Below are 20,770 nucleotides of genomic sequence, written 5' to 3' on the forward strand. Positions count from 1 at the left end.
CAGAGGAACTTTGCGTAGGTAAGTGACAGAGGTAGTCACAGATCTAGTGGAGTGAGTTCTGATGCTGGCAGGAGAGGTAACTTTCTTTATCTGGTAGCACAGTCGGATACACTCAGAAATCCATCCTGTAGAAAGGGGACTCCAGAGCAGAGGTTGGAGGGACTGTCCACCATAGGAGAGAGTCTTTGACTCTGAAGGGCATGGATAGAGGCTTGTTTAGAGCATGTACATTCGGTTTATAAAAAGTGGCCAACCAAGCTTGGAAGCACCTCATGTATAGTCGTGCATTTTTTACCATGAAAGTGCATGAGGCCATGTGACCTAACAGTTGTAGACAGTCTCGAGCAGTGACCTGAGGACTGTTGCAAAGTTTCGTGGCCAGTAGCTTTATGGCGTTGAAGCAGTCGGGAGAGATGCTATGAACGTCCGGGAATTGAGGTGAGTTCCTATGAACTCCAGGTGCTGGGTAGGAGATAATGTGGATTTGGTTTCGTTTATTTGTAGGCCAAGGGAGAGGAAGCAAGTGATGGTGAGCTGCGTGAATCGAGGTGCTTCGCCGAGTGTTGCAGCTTTGAGGAGGCAATCTTCAAGGTAAGGAAATATTATGACCCCTTGTCTCCTAAGGTAGGCTGTGACTATGGCTAGGAGCTTGGAAAAAACTTAGGGGGATGGTGGATAGGCTGAAGGGTAGCACCCCATATTGAAAATGTGTTGAGCTGAGGGTAAAATAAAGGAAAAGTCTGTGGGCTGGATGTATAGTCACATGAAAATAGGCACCTTGTAGGTCAAGGGCTGAAAATCAATTGCCCTGCTCCAGCGCTGGGATTATGGCGGTGAGGGTAACCATTTTGAACTTTTGCTTTTTGATAAATGTGTTGAGCCTCCTGAGGTCGACAATCGGTCACCATTCCCCGGTTTTCTTTTCTGTTAAGAAATAATGGGAATAAAACCCTTTTCCTCTGTCTTGTTCGCAGGGCTTTGAGGCTGTGCTCCAGCTCCGCTCCAGCTCCAGGCAAAAACCTGCAGCTCCACTGCTCCAGAGCTGCTCCACGCTCCAGCTCTGGGCTCCACTCCAAAGCCCTAGTTGTTCGGGCACGAGTTCCTCTAGTCCTAATAGAAGGAGGTGTTCTGCTTCTTGGAGGAGCAGTTGCTCGTGAGAGAGGTCGCTGAAGAGGGACGGGGAGGGTAGGTGGGAGGCAAGGATATGAAAGGGATGGAAAAGCCAATTGTGACCTCAATAACCCATTTGTCGGTGGTAATGTTCTGCCATTGGTGGGAGAATGGCTGTAGGCAGTGTCCAAAAATAGGGACATGGGATGTAAGCGCTGAAGTGGGAATGTTGTTTTCTATACCTTTGACCAAGGCTTCAAATCTGCTTATTAGTCGGAGGGGGTTGAGACGCTACCGAAGAATTCAGGCGGCGATGCTGCTATCTGGGTCTCTGGCGTTGCTGCTGCTGCTGTTGTTGTTGTTGCTCATGTGACCTATGGAATTGCTGGGTGCATGCGGGGTAGCGTGGGTGCTAGCAAGGTTGATATCTATATTGTCACCTTCTGGTCATAGGGGTTTGAATTGAGAGTTGCCCTTGAGTCCTTCATTGAGTGAAGTATGTCATTCATCATGAAGGCCAAGAGTTTGTCGTCGCTGAAGGGAAGATCTTCAGTGATACTCTGGATCTCTCAAGGAAAGGAGGAGGAGGAGGAGAGCCATGAACCTTGGCACATGACAACTGCTGTAGCAGTAGATCTTGCTGCAGTATTGGCTGCATGGAGGGCTGCTTGAAGAATAGTACGAGATGATTTCTCCCTCGGAAACTAGAGATGTAAATTGTTGGTTTTTTTTCTTTTGGAATGTCATCAGTAAAGTCCATAAATTCGTTGTAACTTCTGTGGTCGTATTTTGCCAGAACGGCAGTATAATTAGCACTGCAAAATTTGTAACATAGAAGATGCATATAATTTATGTCCGAATGTCATAAACAGATAGCTAAGGGTTAATGTCTCTTACACCTGGAAAGAAGTAACCTGAAACACCTGACCAGAGGACCAATCAGGGAACCAGATTTTTTTAAATCTGGGTAGAGGGAAGTTTGTGTCTGAGTTCTTTGTCTTGAATCTGTTTTTCTCTCGGCTATGAGAGGATTTCTGTCTTTTGCTTTTTAATTTTCTGTTTCCAAGTTGTAAGTACAAATATAATAAGGCAGTAAGGTTTATATGGTTTTCTTTTGTATTTACATGTGTGTAGTTGCTGGAATGTTTTGAATTGTATTCTTTTTGAATAAGGCTGTTTATTCATATTTCTTTTAAGCAATTGACCCTGTATTTGTCACCTTAATACAGAGAGACCATTTTTATGTACTTTTTCTTTTTATATAAAGCTTTCTTTTTAAGACCTGTTGGAGTTTTTCTTTAGTGGGGAACTCCAGGGAATTGAGTCTGTGCTCACCAGGGAATTGGTGGGAGGAAGAAGTCAGGGGGAAATCTGGGTGTGTTAGATTTACTAGCCTGACTTTGCATTCCCTCTGGGTGAGGGGGGAAGAGAATTAGCTCTCGGTAATTCTGTTTTCCAGGACTGGGAACGGGGAGGGTGGAGTCCCTCTGTTTAGATTCACGGAGCTTGCTTCTGTGTATCTCTCCAGGAACCCAGGGAGGGAACACCTGGAAGGGAGAAGGGGGGGGGAGTCTTTGTTATAAGACTCAAGGAATTTGGGTCTTGGGGTTCCCAGGGAAGGTTGTTGGGGGGACCAGAGTGCCCCAAAACACTCTAATTTTTTGGGTGGTGGCAGCTTTACCAGGTCCAAGCTGGTAACTAAGCTTGGAGGTTTTCATGCTAACCCCCATATTTTGGACGCTAAGGTCCAAATCTGGGAATAGGTTATGACACCGAGCAGATCTAATCCCTTACTGTCCTTGTCAGATGGGGTGGAGCGGGGAAACTGGTGCTTGGTCTTTTGGTTGACTGTGTCTACTACCAGCAAGTTTGGCACTGGGTGAGTGAAAAGGAATTCAAAGCCCTTCGAAGGGATGAGGTACTTGCAGTCCGCTCACTTACAAGTTAGTAGGCTTGCAATGGAAGTCAGCCAGATGGCCTTAGCAGATTCCAAAAGGGCTGCGTTGATCAGTAATGCAATCCTAGAGGAAGAAGAGGGTTGCAGGATGTCCGTTAACTCATGCTGCTGTTCAAGAACCTCGTCCAAGCTAATGCTTAACTCACTTGCAACTCTTCTGAAAAGATCTCGAAATTTTGAGAAGTCATCTGAAGATGACGGGGCAGGAAGCAGTAGGGTTTCATCAGGCATAACAAGTGGGTCTACTGGGTTAGAGGCAGGTCATGATGGTGCTGCCTGGACCCTTACATCAGTGGCAGGTTCGTCAGCCAGCAGTGGCAGGCAGGTGTCACACCTTGCTGTGGTGGTATAGCAAGTGTGGTCTCAAGGATAAGATGCCCCTGGAGCCCAATATTGCCACTGTGGTGGGAAGGGCATGGGTGGTGCCATCCAGGGATTCACACCCCATAGGGCAGGATCCTGAGAATATGACGAAGTCACTTTTCTATGACTTCTATTGATTGGGGACTGAGGATGGGAGATTTGATCTGGTGAAAACTCCCCTTGCAGACCAGCTTCCTCATCACCGGAGGAAGGCTGTGCGGACCCTGACTGAGCATTTGGAGCATTAAGCAGGAGTGACTGCAGGATGGGTGACACCAGCAGGTCCCTTAACTGTGTAAACTGCGGTGCTGGAGCTCCTCTGTGAGGTGAGGGCTGTGCAAGAGGAATCTGCTGTGAAGAAAGGTTCCTCTGCCCCAGTGTCTTGAGCATTGTTTCATTTCCAGTCAGCTCAGTGGGAGACAGTGCCAGGAGAGCAAGAATAGTCTGTGGGGGATCAGGCATGTCAGCATATGTCGGCATTGCTTCTGCAGCTGCAGGCAGGTTTCACACGGCACTGGAGAAGCCTGGCGCATCAAAAGTGCTCAGCCGGAGAAGCACCAGCAGGGAGGCTATAGACCTGCCCTGAGAAGCCTTGTCCCACAAAGAACTCTTTGCGGGTGAGAGAGGGTGCTGGTTTTTTTCAGTCTTCTTGTCTTTCCTGGAGGCGGGGGGGCTGTAGCATGTAGCTGAGTCGGCGTCCGGGTCTGAAGCAGACCCTAGAGATTACTGAAGGAGGAGGAGTTTTAATCTCAGCTCCCTGTCCTTGCATGCCCTGGATTTAAGTTTGCCGCAGTGGGCACATTTTGGGGGGATGTGTGACTTCCCCAAACCTTTTATACATTTTGAATGGCAATCTGAAAGAGGGCTGGCATCACTGCAATTAGAGCAGTGCTCAAAGCCTGGGGAGCCAGGCATGTCGGAAGCGGCTGCCTCTGACAGGAACGAAGGAAAAAATATATATATTTTTGTCGTTTTAGAGAGAAAAGACAGGAAAATGTTATCGAATTACTACTGGTAACAAACTAACTAAGAGGGAAGGTATATGAACGAAGGAAGAGAAAAGTCTCTAATGAGTCTGCTGAGCTCTGTCTCAGGCCGGGGACGGTGGAGAAAGAACTGAGGAGACCGGTCTCGCACACATACTATTAAGGTACACTCAGAGCGGGGGGACAGGCTCCGCGAGTGCGCAACCGGTACGAGTACTGCTGTAAAAATCTCCAAGCAAAGGCACAGGGATGCACCAACACCTGGAGCAGAGCACCCACAGGGACACCTCTCGAAGAACAGAGGAAAAAGTGTTCAGTTGCGGTCAATGGGCCCAGTGCCGCTGAAGTCAGCGTAAAGCTGTTTACACTCATCTGGCCCATGATAACATTCCTGCCAAAATATTCAGGTCAGTGACCAAGGAGATGCAGATCATCTCACGTTACAGATCAAAAACTATAGTCACTCAAGTTACCCCAGTGTAAATCTGCAGCAACTCTGCTGGAGATGGTAGCAATACTCCAGATTTACACCCACATCCGGACCCTGAGATCTGAGTTTGGCCTCCAATTGCTGTAAAATGCTGTTCCATTTCTATTTGACAAGGAAAGGAAGGCATGTAAATCAGATGACACCCAACAGGGAAAACAAACAGAGAAGCATGTTTGGGAATGAACCCAGCCGAGGCACAAGGGGAAAGGAGACACATGCCAGTAATCCGATTGGGATTGATCATTGCACTAGAGGGAAAGGCAAGGAACAGAGGCAATTGCAGGGACAGCAGGGAGGCCTGCTTCCCTGAGACAACGTTGGAAGCTACAAAGCCAGGTGAGCTTAGCTTTTTATGGGCAGACATCCAACAGAGTAGTGCCATGGGACAGCACGCACGCTTGGGCAACACAGCATGCAGTAAGACAGAGGATTTAAAAAAAAGACGATGACCCTGTTGGATATTGATGCTCAGTAACGACAACAGACTCTCAGGCTCATTACTTGCAGGTAAAACATGATGGGGGGGGGGAATTGATGTTTTCACTGCAATGAAGGTGCAAGGATGGCATCCCTCCCAGGGGAGAGCACTCTTCCAAAACCGGTGGCAAGTATAAACACCTTGGTGCACCTACAGCCTGGGCAACACTTAAAAACTTAGGTCAACACAGCTATGACACTCAGGGGTGTGAAAAATCCACAGCCCAGAGCAATGTAGCGATGCCAGCCTAACCCAAGTGTAGACACAGCTGGGTCGATGGAAGAATGTGTCCATTGACCTAGCTACCATTGCTCAGGGAGGTGAAGTTCCTGCAGCAACGGAACCTCGCCTCTGGTTCCCCACTACAGGGTTACAGCAGCATAGTTCTGGTGCCATATCTGGGCTGCTATAGCCTTCACAGTGTAGACAAGCCCCATCTCCTTGCCAGGATGATACCACTTATTGTCCCTGCTTTATGTCTCTCTGCTGCCTGCTCCCCCTTTGAAGCACATGATTTAGAGTGATTAATTCCAGTTGCAACCCAACACCAATTTCTTCATATGTACCAATTTCAGGCGTATGTGCATCCAGGATTTCAGCTCAAGTCTGTCTATATCTAAGAACTACAGAAATTATTAGGTATTTGCTCTGGACAGAGACCAGTTGTGTCTCACACAAAGTCAGCTTATAAATATCTTTGCAATTTACATCATAAGAAAGTAAGATACTGGGTCAGACCCATGGTCCATCTAGCCTAGTATCCTGTCTTCCGACAGTGGCCAATGCCAGGTGCCCCAGAGGGAATTAACAGAACAGGTAATCATCAAGTGATCCATCCCCTGTCGCCCACTCCCAGCTTCTGGCAAACAGAGGCTAGGGACATGTCCATCACAGTGTGTGGATTACATGAGTTTTTCGTGATGCCTGGCATGATGACGCGTGTTATAAATGGGACGGATAGATGGCCGGATAGATCCTCAGGTACTGAAACGGGCAGATCTCCGCTGAGTTCACTCCAATTCCAGGAAGTTCAATGGAGCTGACTTCCAGGCAGCGACACTGATTTACGTCAGCGGAGGATCTGGCCCATAAGCTGATAAATCAACAGCAAATCAGTGTGAAGGTGCTGAATGTCAATACATTACATCAAGGAATTAAGGACTGGATTTTGTTCAGGGCTGACCTCCCACTACTCTCATTGGCTTCAGCGGTAAAATTCCCATCAATGGGAGCAGAGTTAGACCAACACCACATGCTTGTGAAGATCTCACCCTAGAAAAGCTCCTCTGGCTCTGGTTACCCTTCCCTCTGTCCTCACTGGGCCAGGTTACCTGTCCCTGTACTGGCAAGGCATGAATGGCCTTGGTAGGTGGATTCAGCCTGAGGGAAGCCAAACAGAGCTTCTGTAGCTGCCCCTCCTGGGGATCTGTCAGAGGCAGCAGTATAGCCTGCGGATGTGGCCCCTCCAGGAGCCCTGCTAGCAGAGGTGGCTGTGTTGATTCAGTGCTTCCCCTCATCTCCCAGACGCCCCCGGCACATCCGCAGCTGCAGGTTTTCATGTCCCAACATCAGTACACACCAGTCGCTCCCAGTGCCATTGGCAGACATAGAGAGAGGGGGCAAGAACGAGTACCACAACAGCAGAATCACAGACATGAGCCATGAAGCAGCAGCCTGGAGGAGAAGCAAACTCCAGCTCATGCCCACAAACCCACTGTGCAAGGGACAAAGCACCCACCACTAGCACACAACCAGGGCCAGGGCCCTGCTCCCCTTTGGATGCAGTTTAAACGTTCGGTAAGATTGTCTCAGGGACTGCCTTCTCTACTCATGAACCTATACTTAGTCCAGCCCGGCAGGATGGACTAGATGATCTCTTGAGGTCCCTTCCAGCCCTACCTTTCTACGATTAGACTCTTTGGCATCTGCACTGAGTACAGTGTTGGTTCCACACTGCGGGTCTCAGTACAGGCAGCCACAGCTGCCCTGGGTTCCCCTGCGCAGCAGTAGTTTGGTCGGTATCCCCATATCCCTGCAATGGCATTGTGCCTGCTGGTAGACAGTAAATGATGCGTGCTGGTTATTTCACCCCGTTTTTGCAGGTAGGACCATTGCACTTCCGCCACGTCCACACCCAAATTCTTCCATGTCCTTCTTTAGATCCCCTGAGATTAGAGCTCTGCGTGGCCAAATTACAGCTATCGGTGAAAGGAAATGGAGCAGGGTCGAGGGCAAGCTATAGCCCCTGAGTGACAGTTGCCATTCAATCCTTATCTCACCCTGCTGATCAATGCTGCAGTTCTTATATTTCTCCGGGGGGGCAGCAAGACAATAGCGAGCAAAGTTTCAAAGTGTTACATGGGGCTTTAGCCATACAGCTGCCATTACGTGGCATGAAAAACTCATTTGGGGAATGCATGGATTTCTCTCAGATCGCAGTTACCCCTGGGCCTGTGCCGTCTCAGCGCCTTCTTCACCAGCACTTTGGGGAAGGGGATGGAAAGAAGGGATTCTCTTTCAGTGAATAATCAATTATGGGGAGGAGGAAAAAATCAGGGATCTAATTTAAATATGCAAATCACTGAACTCTTTTCTGACCTGGGCCACCCAGACCCAGAAAAATCTCCAGGTCTGTGCTAAAAACGTTAACCACAAAACAAACAGGCTAACTGGACTATGGGGCTGGCACAGGATGCTTATCACACAGGCCACCAGCCTACAAATGGCTGAGTCAGCCCGTGCAGCCAATCTCCGGACCGGCTGGTAAATCCAGGGGGCCCATCCGAACCCGGAGAGATCAGTGAGCAGGAGTCTGTGCTGCTGGTGAGAGAAGTTACCCTGGCGTCCCCGCCGATCCTGCCTACCAGTTTCTGGATCACACTGGTGTTCACACGGGTCAAGAAGTCGTCGGGCACAGAGGTCCAGTGCCCAGGGCCCACTGGAGTTCTGTTGGGAGAACAGGACGACCTGGGCAGGGTTTAGCCAGTCGCTGGCATCCAGCTGGCTGCCCTCCAGCAGGATAAAGCGGCTCCCTGCAAGAGAAACACAAGTTGGAAGGCCTGGGACACAGAGCTCCCCTCAAACCAGTTTCAGCCCCCAAGCTTCCCACAAGCCAGTTACAGGTATCCCACAGGCCAGTTTAAACCATAACTGGAATAACCCTTCCCCACACAAGCAGCCCTGTGCTCTGGGGATGATGTCCCAGAACAGGGGCTTCCCTGGCCTGGCCCTTCCCCCTGTGGCGGTCCATGATTTCTGATGGGGTTCCCAAAGAGCAGGCTCTCCTCAGCTGTCAGCTTCATGATGAATCCTGAGGGTTGTCAACCCTCCACAGTTGTCCTGGAGTCTCCAGGAATTAAAGATTAATCTTCAAATTAAAGATCATGTCATATGATGAAATCTCCAGGAATTCAGCCAACCAAAGTTGGCAACCCTAGTCCTGACAAAATGACGTTCGGCAGCACGATGCACCATGCACCCATCGTGACGCCAAGGGTTAGGCTGGGAAGCTCCATACCCAGCCAGATCGGCATTTTCTCTGGCCGACTCCCCCTGCCTGAGGGTCAGAGGGCAGAGCTGTGTGGGTGGAGGCGGGGGGGGCACGCTCACCGTCGGCAATGAGGTGCTCCGGGACGTGCAGGGTGATCTTGACGATGAGCGGGCAGCTCATGTGGGATGAGCACACCAGGCTGATCACGCAGCTGGTTACACTGATCAAGGTCAGAGTGGTCTTGTTGACGGGACTTCTCGGCGAGCCCACTGGAACAGCACCGAACAAAGAGACCAACGGCAGAGACGTCAGAGCCACAGCAGCAGCCGCTTATGCTGCCGCCTCTAGAACACAATCCAAGGAGCCTCCTAGATCCCCCACTCTCACCTCCTCACCAGTCAGAGCAGAGACTGCCCTGAAGGGTTCATCTTCCCAGGGAAACCCTCTCCTCTCAACCACTCTCACTCCTTCGAGGATCAAAGGGACCACAATCCACAGAGTTTGCATTAGTCCCTGTCTTGTATTGGGTGGTGGGGGAGGGCAGCTTTGCTGATTTTAAAGTGGCTGTGCCCTGTAACTGCTTCCACAAGCAGCAAAGTTCTTGGTTATTAGCCCACACGTTTGTAAACTCAAGTTCCCACGGATAACGAACGGCGTTCCACGGAGAGTTTAACTCCAGGCTTCCAGGCTTGGAAAGCTGGTCGATCTGTCCCTATCTCAAACATACGCTCAGAAGCAGCAGCCTCTGTCCGCCCTCATGGTGTCAGGCATCCTGCAGTTTCTGACCTACTATCTCTCTGACAGTTGGTACAATGCCCTGGCAGGGGAAGAGTCAACTCTGGGCTGCTTGAAAGCTAGCACAATCAAACCTGAAGCTTTAACAGCCTGAGGCTTCACAGTTTTTAGAATCTTTCAGAGCTGTGCGAGCAGTCTTAAAGGCTGCAGGCACAGAGGGCTCAAAAGATGCCGTTTTGCTAAGAGTCACAGGAGCCATGTTGCTAGAGGAACCAGCTGGCTTGGCTTCACAAAATAGAATTCTGTCTTAGGCCTGTATAGCACCTCTCACCCCAATATACTTCACAAACTACACCATATACCACTATTTCATCCTTGAAATGCAGCCACTTCTGGGAGGCGGCACAGCAGTAAGGTGGACAACCAGCACATTGCCCTACAGTGAGGGGAGGAGGTGTTTTGGGAGATCGGTCTTTCCCTCCCCCACAAATTCTTCTGGTCCGAATTCTGCTCTCATCCTCATGACCGGAAATCCAGAGCAACTCCAATGAGGTTGTTCAATGGAGCCACTTTGGATTTATACACGTCAAAGAGCAGAATTTAGCCCATTATGTTGTTATGGAGGATCGTTCTTCACTTCGTCAAACAGTGTCTGTATTTTATACTGTCTGTATTTTACTGCACATATAACAGTTCAGGTTCCTTCACAACACTGCTGTGTGCATCAATGCATTCTAAAAGACCACTAAAATGCCTTCATTTTCCAGCAAGTCAGAGATACATGGCCAAGTATTCAGTAAAAAGAAGAGAAACAGAGTATTCAATTTGTTTTTCTTTCTGGTAATTTTCTTGGATTCAGTTCGCCATGAATAGGCGCCACAAGATCATTAACATCCAAGGCTTTTATTCTCTCATCTGAAGGACTCGCACACTGAGAAAACTTGTGCTGAGTTCACCTGTCTCAGAAAGGTCAAAGACTGAGTCAGCCTCCGCGGGGCTCTTTATCAAAGGGACCTGTCTCAAATGATTCCTGCTCTGAATTTGATCTGCTGCATCTTTAAATTGCTACAATCCGGTGGTGAATATGGGGAAGCTGAACAGGTACGTGCCAGGGTATGGCTTCCATGCCCATCACCAAGGTATCTCATGGAAGTTTCAGTCTAGAACTTTTCCTAGGAGGAAAGAGAAATCAGTCAATTAACGGAGTCTAGACAGGGATTTGCTTGCAATGGAAGTGAAGTCTTAGGCTCATCCAATGAGTGGACTGAAAGGCTGAGTGTTCCTTTCACAGGTTCAGTTGTCCCAAGAAGAAAATAAAAGAAGAGGGAAAAGCCCTGACTTTAAAAACAGCGACATTTGCCTGTGTATTCAGCGAAAGGAAGACAAGGAGAAAATACTCATCAATAAAAAGCCCTCTTGCATCCTAGACTTCAGCACATTCTCTCATCAGGAAGTTCTGGAGACCCAAACGGAGTCTCAGCCCAAAACTTGTGAATCCCGCCCATCCCCTTCTTGGCTTGTGAAACAGTCAGAGCAACTGGCACTGGTCCTGACTGAAACCGCCAACGCCTCATGCAGAAAAGGAATTTTCCCTTCTTCCTTCAAACGTGCAGTAGCCCAATCAATGCTGAAAAATCCACCTTGGACACTTCAGTCCTAGTCAACAACTGCCCAACATTAGACCTCCCATTCCTGAGCAAGCTCACAGAGAAGGTAGCAGAAGGTTGACTACTAGGTAATCTAATATTCTAGACCCAGCAAAATCTGGATTCAGGTCAGGACATGGAACTGAAGCCATTTTAGCAGCCCTGATGGAAGATCTCCTGCTGTCAATAGATAGAGGGCAGACATCCACTCTCGTCCTCCTGGGACCTCTCCGCAGCATTTGACATGTGGACCGCGAGATTCTGCTGTCCCGCCTGAGAGGTGTGGCAGGGTCCAGACTAATGTACTAGGATGCTCTGGGTCCTTCCTGCAGGGAGGCACCCAGCGAGACGTGATGGGGAACTGCTCCTTGTGATACTTCTGAGCCTGAATCTGTTTAAATCAGGGGTGTCACACCTGAGCCAGACAGTGAGATTAGTCATCAGAGGCAACTACCTGCAGGTCCTGGGATAGGCTCCATGCCATTCAACAAGATTTCAGCCAATCCACAAGCAAGGACCCACCCAGGTGACCCCACGGCAAGGATACAGGCTCCTAAAGGAAGCAGGTTCTCCAGTCTCCTTGACGTCACTGTCTGGCCAGAAGCATTCCCACCGCTGGTAGTTTCAACAGACTGTCCCTGCTTCAGCGATGGCTCCTGCTCTACCCATGCCTGTTTCCATGCCCCTACTCCAGCCCGCATCTGCTCCTGCCTCAGCCAGCCACCTGGAGACTCTGGCATGCCTCCACCACCAGATTCCTCTCTTGTTAAGTTCCACCAGGACCTGTTCTTGATTTTGGCCTTTACATGCAACCACTAGGTGAACTGGTCAGATGATATGGACGCAAGTGTCGGCAATATGCAGACATACAGGTCTACTTACCCTTCGCCACACATGACCACACCGCTACCACCAATTAGCCCAATGCTTGGATGAGATCAGCTCGTAAGTGAAGAGCAGCTGGCTGAAGGATGCACCCGAGCAAGCCAGAGGTGGGAAGAGGAGAGCAGTATGAAGAGTTCACAGCCATTGTGCTGTCTCCTTTGGTTCAAGGTACACATCTACAATTGGTTAGTTCAGTCCCTAGACTTGGAGTGCTCCTGGATTCCTCGCTGATGCTAAGCAATCACACAGCAGCATCCATGAGTAATGCTTCCTCCATTTCCAGTTGGCTAGGAGACTCCGTCCCATCATGGCAGACAATGACATGCTATTCACACCTTCATTACCTCTTGGCATGACTACAGCAGTGTGATATACTTGGGCAGAAAGCCTGTGGCACTTTAAGGAAACTCCACCTAGTAAAGACACCATACCGCATTTCCTCAGAAACACAAGCAACACAGAAACCACGAGCACATCAAACCTGTCGTCTACTCTCTACACTGGTTTCCCAGAAAACAGCAAGTCAAGCTCAAGGTCCCTGTCCTTATCTCCAAGGCAATCCATGATCTGGGCACAGGACAGCTAAATGATTGTCTAAAGCTCAGGGATGCCAACTGTGGTCTACAACTCTATTCCTCAGGCATGCCAGAACTCCCTGCAAGAAGGGTAAAGCATGTCTGTGTAGCAGACAGAAGTGCCTTGGGCACCAGTCTGGGACCACGGAATGAACATCCCCAGGAACTACGGACCATCACAAAGCTCCCCACTTTCCACTCCAAGTCTTCGACCTGCCTTCTCTACAACAAACACAAAGAAACATGTATAAAAATACCCCAAAAGCAACAATCTCACCAAACCAAGAAGTGTCCACTGCACACCTCTCCCACTGGGGAGGGGATGAGAGAACAAATAACACATGACAGACGTTAGTCACGTTGTTTGCTGCAATCTAAGAACCTATACAATAGAATGAAAGGCTGAGTGCTCATTTTAAAAGTTCAGGTGTCCCAAGGAGAGAACCGCAGGCCAGGCTGTTAGCATCACAGCGAAGGACAAAGGGTGCATTGGGGGGTGGGGAAGAGTATCTACAGTTCCTGAGAGAGAAGCTAATGGTAAGAGAAAACTGGTCCTTCATTTTAGCTAGGGACAACATGGTCGGTTAACAGTTCAGCCTCGTTTTACTTTGATATAGAAAAACATTTGGTTTTTATAATCATTTCTCTTCCTTCTTTTAAGCCAGGCACAGATGTCTCCTCTATGTTTATATACAGCCCATCGCTGGTGAGGTACAGTGTATTTATAGAATCTTTCCATCTGGTTTCCCCTTTGTGCTGTAGACGTTTTCATTAAAATAACAGCAGTAAGACAGCGAACAGGCAGGCACAGGGGCTAACAAGCCAAGCTTTGAAGCCCGTTACTCATTAATATACAACAAATCCTGAGAGATGCCAGCAGCAAAATTTGAATGTATTTCATCCTCAGTTGAAAAGATCTCCCAAACAGCTCCATGGGGCCAGCAGACTGGCTGGGGACTAGTAATCAGCACTTCCTGATTCTAGTTTCATTCTCAGTTCTGACCACCATCACACCAATGGAAAATCATGCCCATAGCCAATGTTCATGTAGAACCTACAACAGTGCACTTTTGCGGCACACAGCCATTTGAAGAAGCCTGATGAGACCAACAGAATTCGGACGTCCCCACAAAGAGGATGCCCCCCGAGTCTGGGTTACATATCTGGAAGGAGATGGAACTAGAAGACATTGGTATAGGGGTACTGCAACCAGACAGCTGGACTAACAGCCTAATCCTGGCCTCGATGAAGTCAGGAAGAGCTTTGCTACTGATTTCAGTAGGATCAGGGTTTGGCCCTGAGCACTTACCTAACTCTCCATTTCTTCTCATCTTCACATTGGATATAGCCCTGCTATGTGAAAACACCCCTAGACACAACTCAGGTCCAGCCCCTGCAGGAATATCTGCTTTGGATTCTCAACCTCCATTCTCCCCCGCACCGCCCTCCCCCGCCACCACCACCCACCCACACACACACTCTCATACCTCTGCTGCGCCGCCTGCTCCGGGATGGGTCCGTATAAAACGTTAGCTGGGGGTCGTTGTCAGCCTCTGTCCCAGAATCTCCTTCGGGGTTCAGAAATGCTGAGCCAGCTACAATTAACAGATGATAGAATCACTTCCAACAATTGCACGTTTTCCCCCCATCATAGCCACCTGCCATCTCTCATTGTTGTTGTTACCTGCACTGCAGAAGTGCCAGAGATCAGGACCTTGTTGCGCCAGGTGCTGTACAAATGCATACTAGGAGTCAGCTCTTGCCCTGAAGAGCTTACCATGTAAATAGACAAGGGGTGAGAGGGGAAACAGAGGCACAGACACCTGCCCAGGTGACCCAACCTCAGGATCTTTCGAGCTCTGCCCACTGCTATCACCAATGCTGGCTCTTAAGTGGTCAGAGGATGTCCTCTGCTGTAGATGGACAACGCTGCTATTTGTACTGGTAGACTACTGCTGCCGGAAACTGGAGGACTGTGACTTTGCCTGCATGAGCCGGATGAGGTGGGAAGGCAAAATCCTCGATTCGACAAGGCCTAAGTGCCGCTGGTGAACAGAACTCCCCACTGCCTCCCCCAGCCCCAGGGAGTCACAGGGTACCTCGTGCTTTGTTATTGATCCGCTTCCGCTGGCTACTGGAGGTGTGAGACAACAGGGTAGCTTGCTGGTGGTTGGAGTCCACGGGGCTGGTAGCGATGATGTTATCCTTGTACTTGTTCATCAAGGACAGCTTGGCATTGTCGCTTCCTGAGCAGGAAGAATTTAAGGCAAAAACTTTCAGAGAAAAGACAAAAAAAGGAGGGAGAGAGAAAGAGAGAGAATTCATTTCTCAGGATCCAATTCCTTTCCCAGCATCTGGGTGAGAGCACTAGCGACACCTTGGATGGTGGCCCAGCCAGCGAAATTGACCAGGGTCCCTAAGGGGGACAAGGGAGCACGGGTTGAAACTGAGGTTTCTTCTAGTTCAAAGGTGCATGGGCTGACAAAATTTGTTCCAACCAGGCTCTGGAGAGCCCTCTCCGTTCCGACCAGCAGCATGCCACCTACTGCAGCTCCATCAGCCCTGCCAATGCATTGCTACCAGGGTGAGATCCAACAAGCAAGGAGAAACTCCTTGTCTGGCCTGTAGCGTGGAGGAAGGGAAGGAATCACTTGGGAAGAGCCAGGGATGACAAGGAGGAAGGTTAAAGCTCACCCCATTGAGAAAAACTACCTCTTAGGCTGGGTGTTGGAGAAGTCCCAATTCATTCAGCATCATCTTGATGAGTTCTACAGGGCTCAGGTTGAGATTTTCAAAGCTGCACAAGAGATTTTCACTGCACAAACTGGGCAGGCAAATCCCTTAGGCAGATTTGAAAATCTCATCCTTGGACTTCCCAGGAATACAGTTTAAATTCCACCTACACAACCTGTAGCCACTTTGCAACCTGATCAGGGGACAGCTATGTTGTCACTAGATCTTGTGATCCAAGAGAAGTTCCATTTGCATCAACGTGGTGTTGACACTGAAGACTACTGATGACAAAGTTAACTTTGATGTTTATAATCTCATTGCTGATCATTTTTGTAAATGGACCCAGTGGTCCTGGAACTGTAGATGGAGCTTGGGGATGAGGACAGAGCTGGGACAGAATACCGCCACATTTTTCCCCTTCCATCTGACCCCTTACTGAAATCTCTGTTCAGGGAGAAGGAAAGTGCAGGCACAGAGATTCTTGTGCTGGAATCAAGGCTCTGCATTTCAGGGCCACCTCTTATCTCTCCTATATCACATGCAGTGGAAGACGCGCTGCTAGATCTGGCTGCAAGGAGGCCCCAAGCCGTGACTACATGGGGGAACATTCTCACTGCTGTCCCATGCGTAAGGGAACCCCAAATGAGGTTGCCCCACATGGCTCTGGGATCAAATCAAACTTGCACGGGAAAGGGGTGCAGAGGAGTATTCTGTGTATATGAATTCCACTGTAGCCCAATTCCAGCAATACACACAGGGAAAGGACTCGGTTTCAGTACACAGCTGAGCCCATGCAAACAGGAACAGCAAAGCACACGGAGGGTAAACCATTCGTCCCCCAACCTGGCGTGAGATCCATGCCAGACTTCTCATTGCAGCCCTGCAGCGAATCCAACGTCCTGGTGACCTGGCTGGCGAAGTCCTCGCCGCCGTTCATGCACTCGCGCTGCAGGTGGTGACGCAGGTCAGTGATGTCGTACTCATAGCCGTCCAGGATGGGGGTCTCGCGGATGCTCAGTGTGCCGCTGGAGTTGTGGCCTTGCACACGGGCGTTGCGCAGGCTCTCCCGTCCGTGACCCCCAATCAGGACCGAGGGGATGTAGTGGATTTCGTTGGCCGCCTCTGCGCTGGCACTCTTCTGGGGCTGCGGCACCCGGCGCCGCTTGCACCAACGCCGGCGGGTGTAGAGGATCATCACTAGGCACAGGATGGAGAGCAGCAGGGCAATCATGCCCCCCTAGAGAAGGGAACAGAAGCAGGGCTCAGAGCCATGGCTGGAGGCAGCAGAAATGCAGCCAGCCTCTGGAAGGCAGAGCTACACGGACAGGGAGATCAGCAGCTTCTGTTCCAGCTGGATGGCCAGTGCTGCAGGGAATGCATTGCCCAGGGGGAGTGGCAAAGGGGATTGGACGACTTTCCCCTCTTGCCCAGTAGACTGACTCCAGGCCAAGCTGAAAGTCACGCCTGCTGCTGACACTATAGTTCGAGGTCTTATACACTTAAAAGGGCAGGTGTAAAAAAATGTAATCCTCAGCTTTCTTACAAGTCCTGCAACAAGCCCTGCAGCCACCAGGAGCTGTCACGTTTCCAAGTGCAGCGTAACAGTGCCATAAAAATGCCAAATTCCTTCCCCAGCAGGCAGCCCTGCAACTACAAATATCGGGTGTCGGGCTTGGGACTCTGCCCGATCGGGCCCTAGACGCTGTCCTGCTGCACGTTCCACTCAAGGATGCAGGGATGGGATCACAGGGAAATCCTGCTATGCCGCACTCCCAAGCGACCTCAGCAGATCGCCTTTTGTTATCAGATCGGGATCCCCAAGCACTTCACAAAGGGAGAGCAGAGCAGATGGGGAAAACTGAGCCTACCTGCACTGGCAGTGCCCATTTAAAACATAGGCCAGTTCCTCAGATGGTCTAATCATCATTGCCCCATTGAATGGAGCTATGACAATATACGCCAGCTGAAGAGCTGCCCTTGGGGCCAAAATCATGCCTGGTATAATCAGGAACAGAATCCACTGGGAGTTCCCTCCAATCGTAATTGTGCCTTCTTAGGCCAGGACAAAATTGGGCTCTATATTTCCACGGAAACCCCACTGTTCCTGGCACAGGCAACACAGTCTGAATAATGCATGTGATTATGGAAGTCACTATGGTTTTAGTCTCCTTCAGGCACGCCAGTGTAATGGAAACAGGACTGGAGAAGATGGAAGAGGCAGAGCACCATCAGGAAATCAGTGGTGTGGGATACACCTTCCTAATAAGTAACAATCATACGCAGCAGTTCTACCGTGCAGATCAGCCAGGCACTTTCCAGAGGTTGGTCTATCCACTGGAGAGCTGAGGAGATGGCAGCAGGAAGAGGTGCAGAAATCTGCCTACGATCACATAGTTAGGCGACAGCAGAAACAGGGATAAAACCCAAGTTTCCTGACACCCGGTCTCCTGCTCTCGCTACTAGGTAATATTTAGCACTGATTGCCTGCTTTCCAGACAGCATTTCAGAAGGGCAAAGGCTTGGCCTCATTCTGCTTCACTGAAGCCAACGGTGAGGCAGGCCACCACTGAGCACTTTAGAAAATCCCACTCTATATAACTACTAGGAGTAGGGTACTTTGGTGCCCCAGAATACAGGCCTTGCCCTCCAGAGCTTGCAGTCCTGTGTGACTGTAACAGTAGCTGCCACTCAAGAGCTCTCTTGTGGCCGGGGTGTCTCTGCAGCCTGTTTTCCCTTTCTTCAGGGCTCCTTAATCACACGCCACACAGTCTCTCTCATCCGTTCACAGCACTTCTTAGCACCTGGTTTCTTATTAACACAATGTTCCAAAACACAACAATAATCTTCCACCCAGCTTTAAGCTGCACACACTCCCTCCTCCATGAGGTCTTGCCCCTTCTTATTGTCTGGGCAGCTGGAGGAGAGGCAGGGTCTGGCCTGCCGCCTTTGCCTTCTTCCAAAGGAAAAGCAAATCTTTCAACTGGGACTTCTTACCCAACCCCAACTCTCTTACTCAGGGACCACGGCAGGAGACCCTCGCTCCCTCTCATTTCAGTCCGGTGCTTCCCTTCTAGCTCCGTCATCACTGAAATTCCACCTGACCCTTTTTAGCCCAGGCACCCGGCCCCATCTCCTTAACTGGCTCAGGTGGGAGCACCGGTTCTGGCACAGAGGCGCTGGACCCATGTTAAACACAGGGGCCAGCCACCCTGTGGCATAGACACAGGACGTATGAGTGTAGGAAACTTGGGGAGATGGGGGAGACACAGGGCCGACAGCACAAGATCATGATCCTTTCAGACATTAACACATTACACTGCCTGCCATCCCAATGAGACAACCCGCTACTTGAGCTAAAGGGGAACTCCCCTAACTACTGGTAGTAGTAGGTCCCCCAACCTTTCTGTAGAGAAGGTCAACGGGAGCAGAGTTGGGACTGGTTAAAGATTTCCTCCTGGCCCCACGGGAATGGACCTTGAATTTCTGTCACTTGCCTTAGCTGTTTGGGTGAAGTAAGGAAACATGGGGCAGTAGAGTGAGCTGCAACCCTGAACTTCTGGGTTCTGCTCCCAGCTCCCTCACTAACTCAGTGTCTGATCTTGGGCAAGCCACTTCACTTCACTGTACTTCCTTCCCCTCCCCCTCCCCCGCGATGTATAATGTGCTGACTTGGAGTGAATGAATTCCCATGTGAACTGGAAGGTATCTTATAGACAAAACCATTTGTGGTGGGGAATAATGTGAATGTCTATTTGGGGTCCTTTGCTCTATAGCGCCGTACATTTTTGTGCAGCACCTAGAGTGCTGTGTAGGTGCTTTGTAAATGCGAACAAATACATCTAATCTCATTTATCCTCAGAGATGCCAGAGTAATTGTGGAGGGGTAGGGGGGTGTTTTCTTGGCTCATTTGAAATGGAAGGAATTCTTGGCAAAAGAAAATAAAGAAAAGTCTCTGCATCACAACCCTGCATCAGCCAGGAGAGCCTGCGATCATCAAAATACGGAAAGTAGCATATAAATCACAAACCCCAAGAGCCTGGCTTCGTCTCATGGGGAGCGTCCATTCAAACGCAAGGGTAAGTTACTGAAAAAGAACCAAAACTGAAACAGTCCTTACATCATGTTGATGTATTTTAGTATTAACTCATTTGGGATTGTTGTTTTTTTTAAAGGAAACAGAATGTTCATGAAAAGAGTCTAGCTGTTGGCCCAGGGGAGTGAAATCCTGTATTTATAATCCACAGGACTGGTACAGAACAGAGAACTGATAGTGCAAACTCACCCATTCAATGGATCAATCTTAACACTGCCCAGGACAGATAAGACTGCAGTCTGTAGGTGCTAGTTAGACACTTGGCCTCAATTCAGCCAAGCCCTTCCACTTGACTTTATGCATGTGCTGAGTCCAGCCCCCTTCAACAAAGCACTTCAGCCCACACTTAGTTCCCATTGACTTCAAGGGAACCTAAAACATACGCTTAAAGTTAAGTGCAAGCTTTAAATGTTTTGCTGAATCAGGATGGTAGGGCCAAGCAGAGCCAGCTTTGAAGCAGTTACCTGAAAGCGAGGGAAACCAATCTTCTTTATATATTTCTTTTCATGTAGTCTTTGAAAGCAGAGATCAGATTTATTGTTGGCAAACACCCCTACTGGCAACTTTTTCAGTGCCCACGTGGGGGAGGTGATATTTTTTATTGGACCAATATATCTGTCGGTGAAAGAGATAAGCTTTTGAGCTCTCACTGAGCCCTTCCTCAAGTCATGTTTCCGGCTCGTCTGTGCATTAGCACTCAGAATCTTTGGAGACTGTCCCAGGGGCTCATAGAGAAATTAAGTGTGTGACTTAACAAAAGACTGGATTGCTATTGATATTACAATACAGCCTAGAGGGGCCAACTGAGATCAGGGTCCCATTGCACTGTGTACTGTACGCACAGCAAGTGAAGCTGTGTCTGCATGGGGCAATTTTAACTGGCAGAATTTTACCAGTTTAATCATACTGGCATAACCATAGCGACACAATCCTGTCGGTAAATCTCCCTGTACAGACAAGGCCTTCAAGCCAGTCCCTGCCCCAAAATGCTTACAGTCTACCCACGTAAGCCAGACAAAGGGTCCATTGCTGCTGCAGCCCACAGATAAAGCTGGAGAGATATGAGCTCAATTTTGCTGACTGTGCTGGTCCTCTAAACCTTGCATGCCAAGAGCAAAAAATAAATAAATGGGATCCAGCTAGCAGCTCCATGTCCATTCTTGGCCATTTTCCCTCTCCTCCTTTTTATGCAATAAGTGATCTTGATAAAATAAAATAATAACCATCA

At 49.4% G+C, this 20,770-nt stretch overlaps 1 protein-coding gene across 3 annotated transcripts in view; it reads right to left on the reverse strand.

The window, feature by feature from the left end:
• ASTN1 (astrotactin 1) overlaps positions 1-20,770 on the reverse strand; it is a 209,522-nt gene that overhangs the window by 109,121 nt on the left and 79,631 nt on the right. For 2 of the 3 annotated variants that reach the window (XM_050962985.1, XM_050962987.1), the window contains exons 3-7: positions 16,292-16,685; positions 14,815-14,988; positions 14,203-14,310; positions 8,994-9,143; positions 8,249-8,416 (exon numbers count right to left, since the gene is read on the reverse strand). In XM_050962985.1, the coding sequence (XP_050818942.1) occupies positions 8,249-8,416; positions 8,994-9,143; positions 14,203-14,310; positions 14,815-14,988; positions 16,292-16,685 (994 nt within the window). The remainder of the gene's footprint in view (positions 1-8,248; positions 8,417-8,993; positions 9,144-14,202; positions 14,311-14,814; positions 14,989-16,291; positions 16,686-20,770) is intronic. The other variant, XM_050962986.1, reaches the window with a different exon arrangement.

This window comes from Gopherus flavomarginatus, chromosome 7 (assembly GCF_025201925.1).
Source record: "Gopherus flavomarginatus isolate rGopFla2 chromosome 7, rGopFla2.mat.asm, whole genome shotgun sequence".
NCBI lineage: Eukaryota > Metazoa > Chordata > Testudines > Testudinidae > Gopherus > Gopherus flavomarginatus.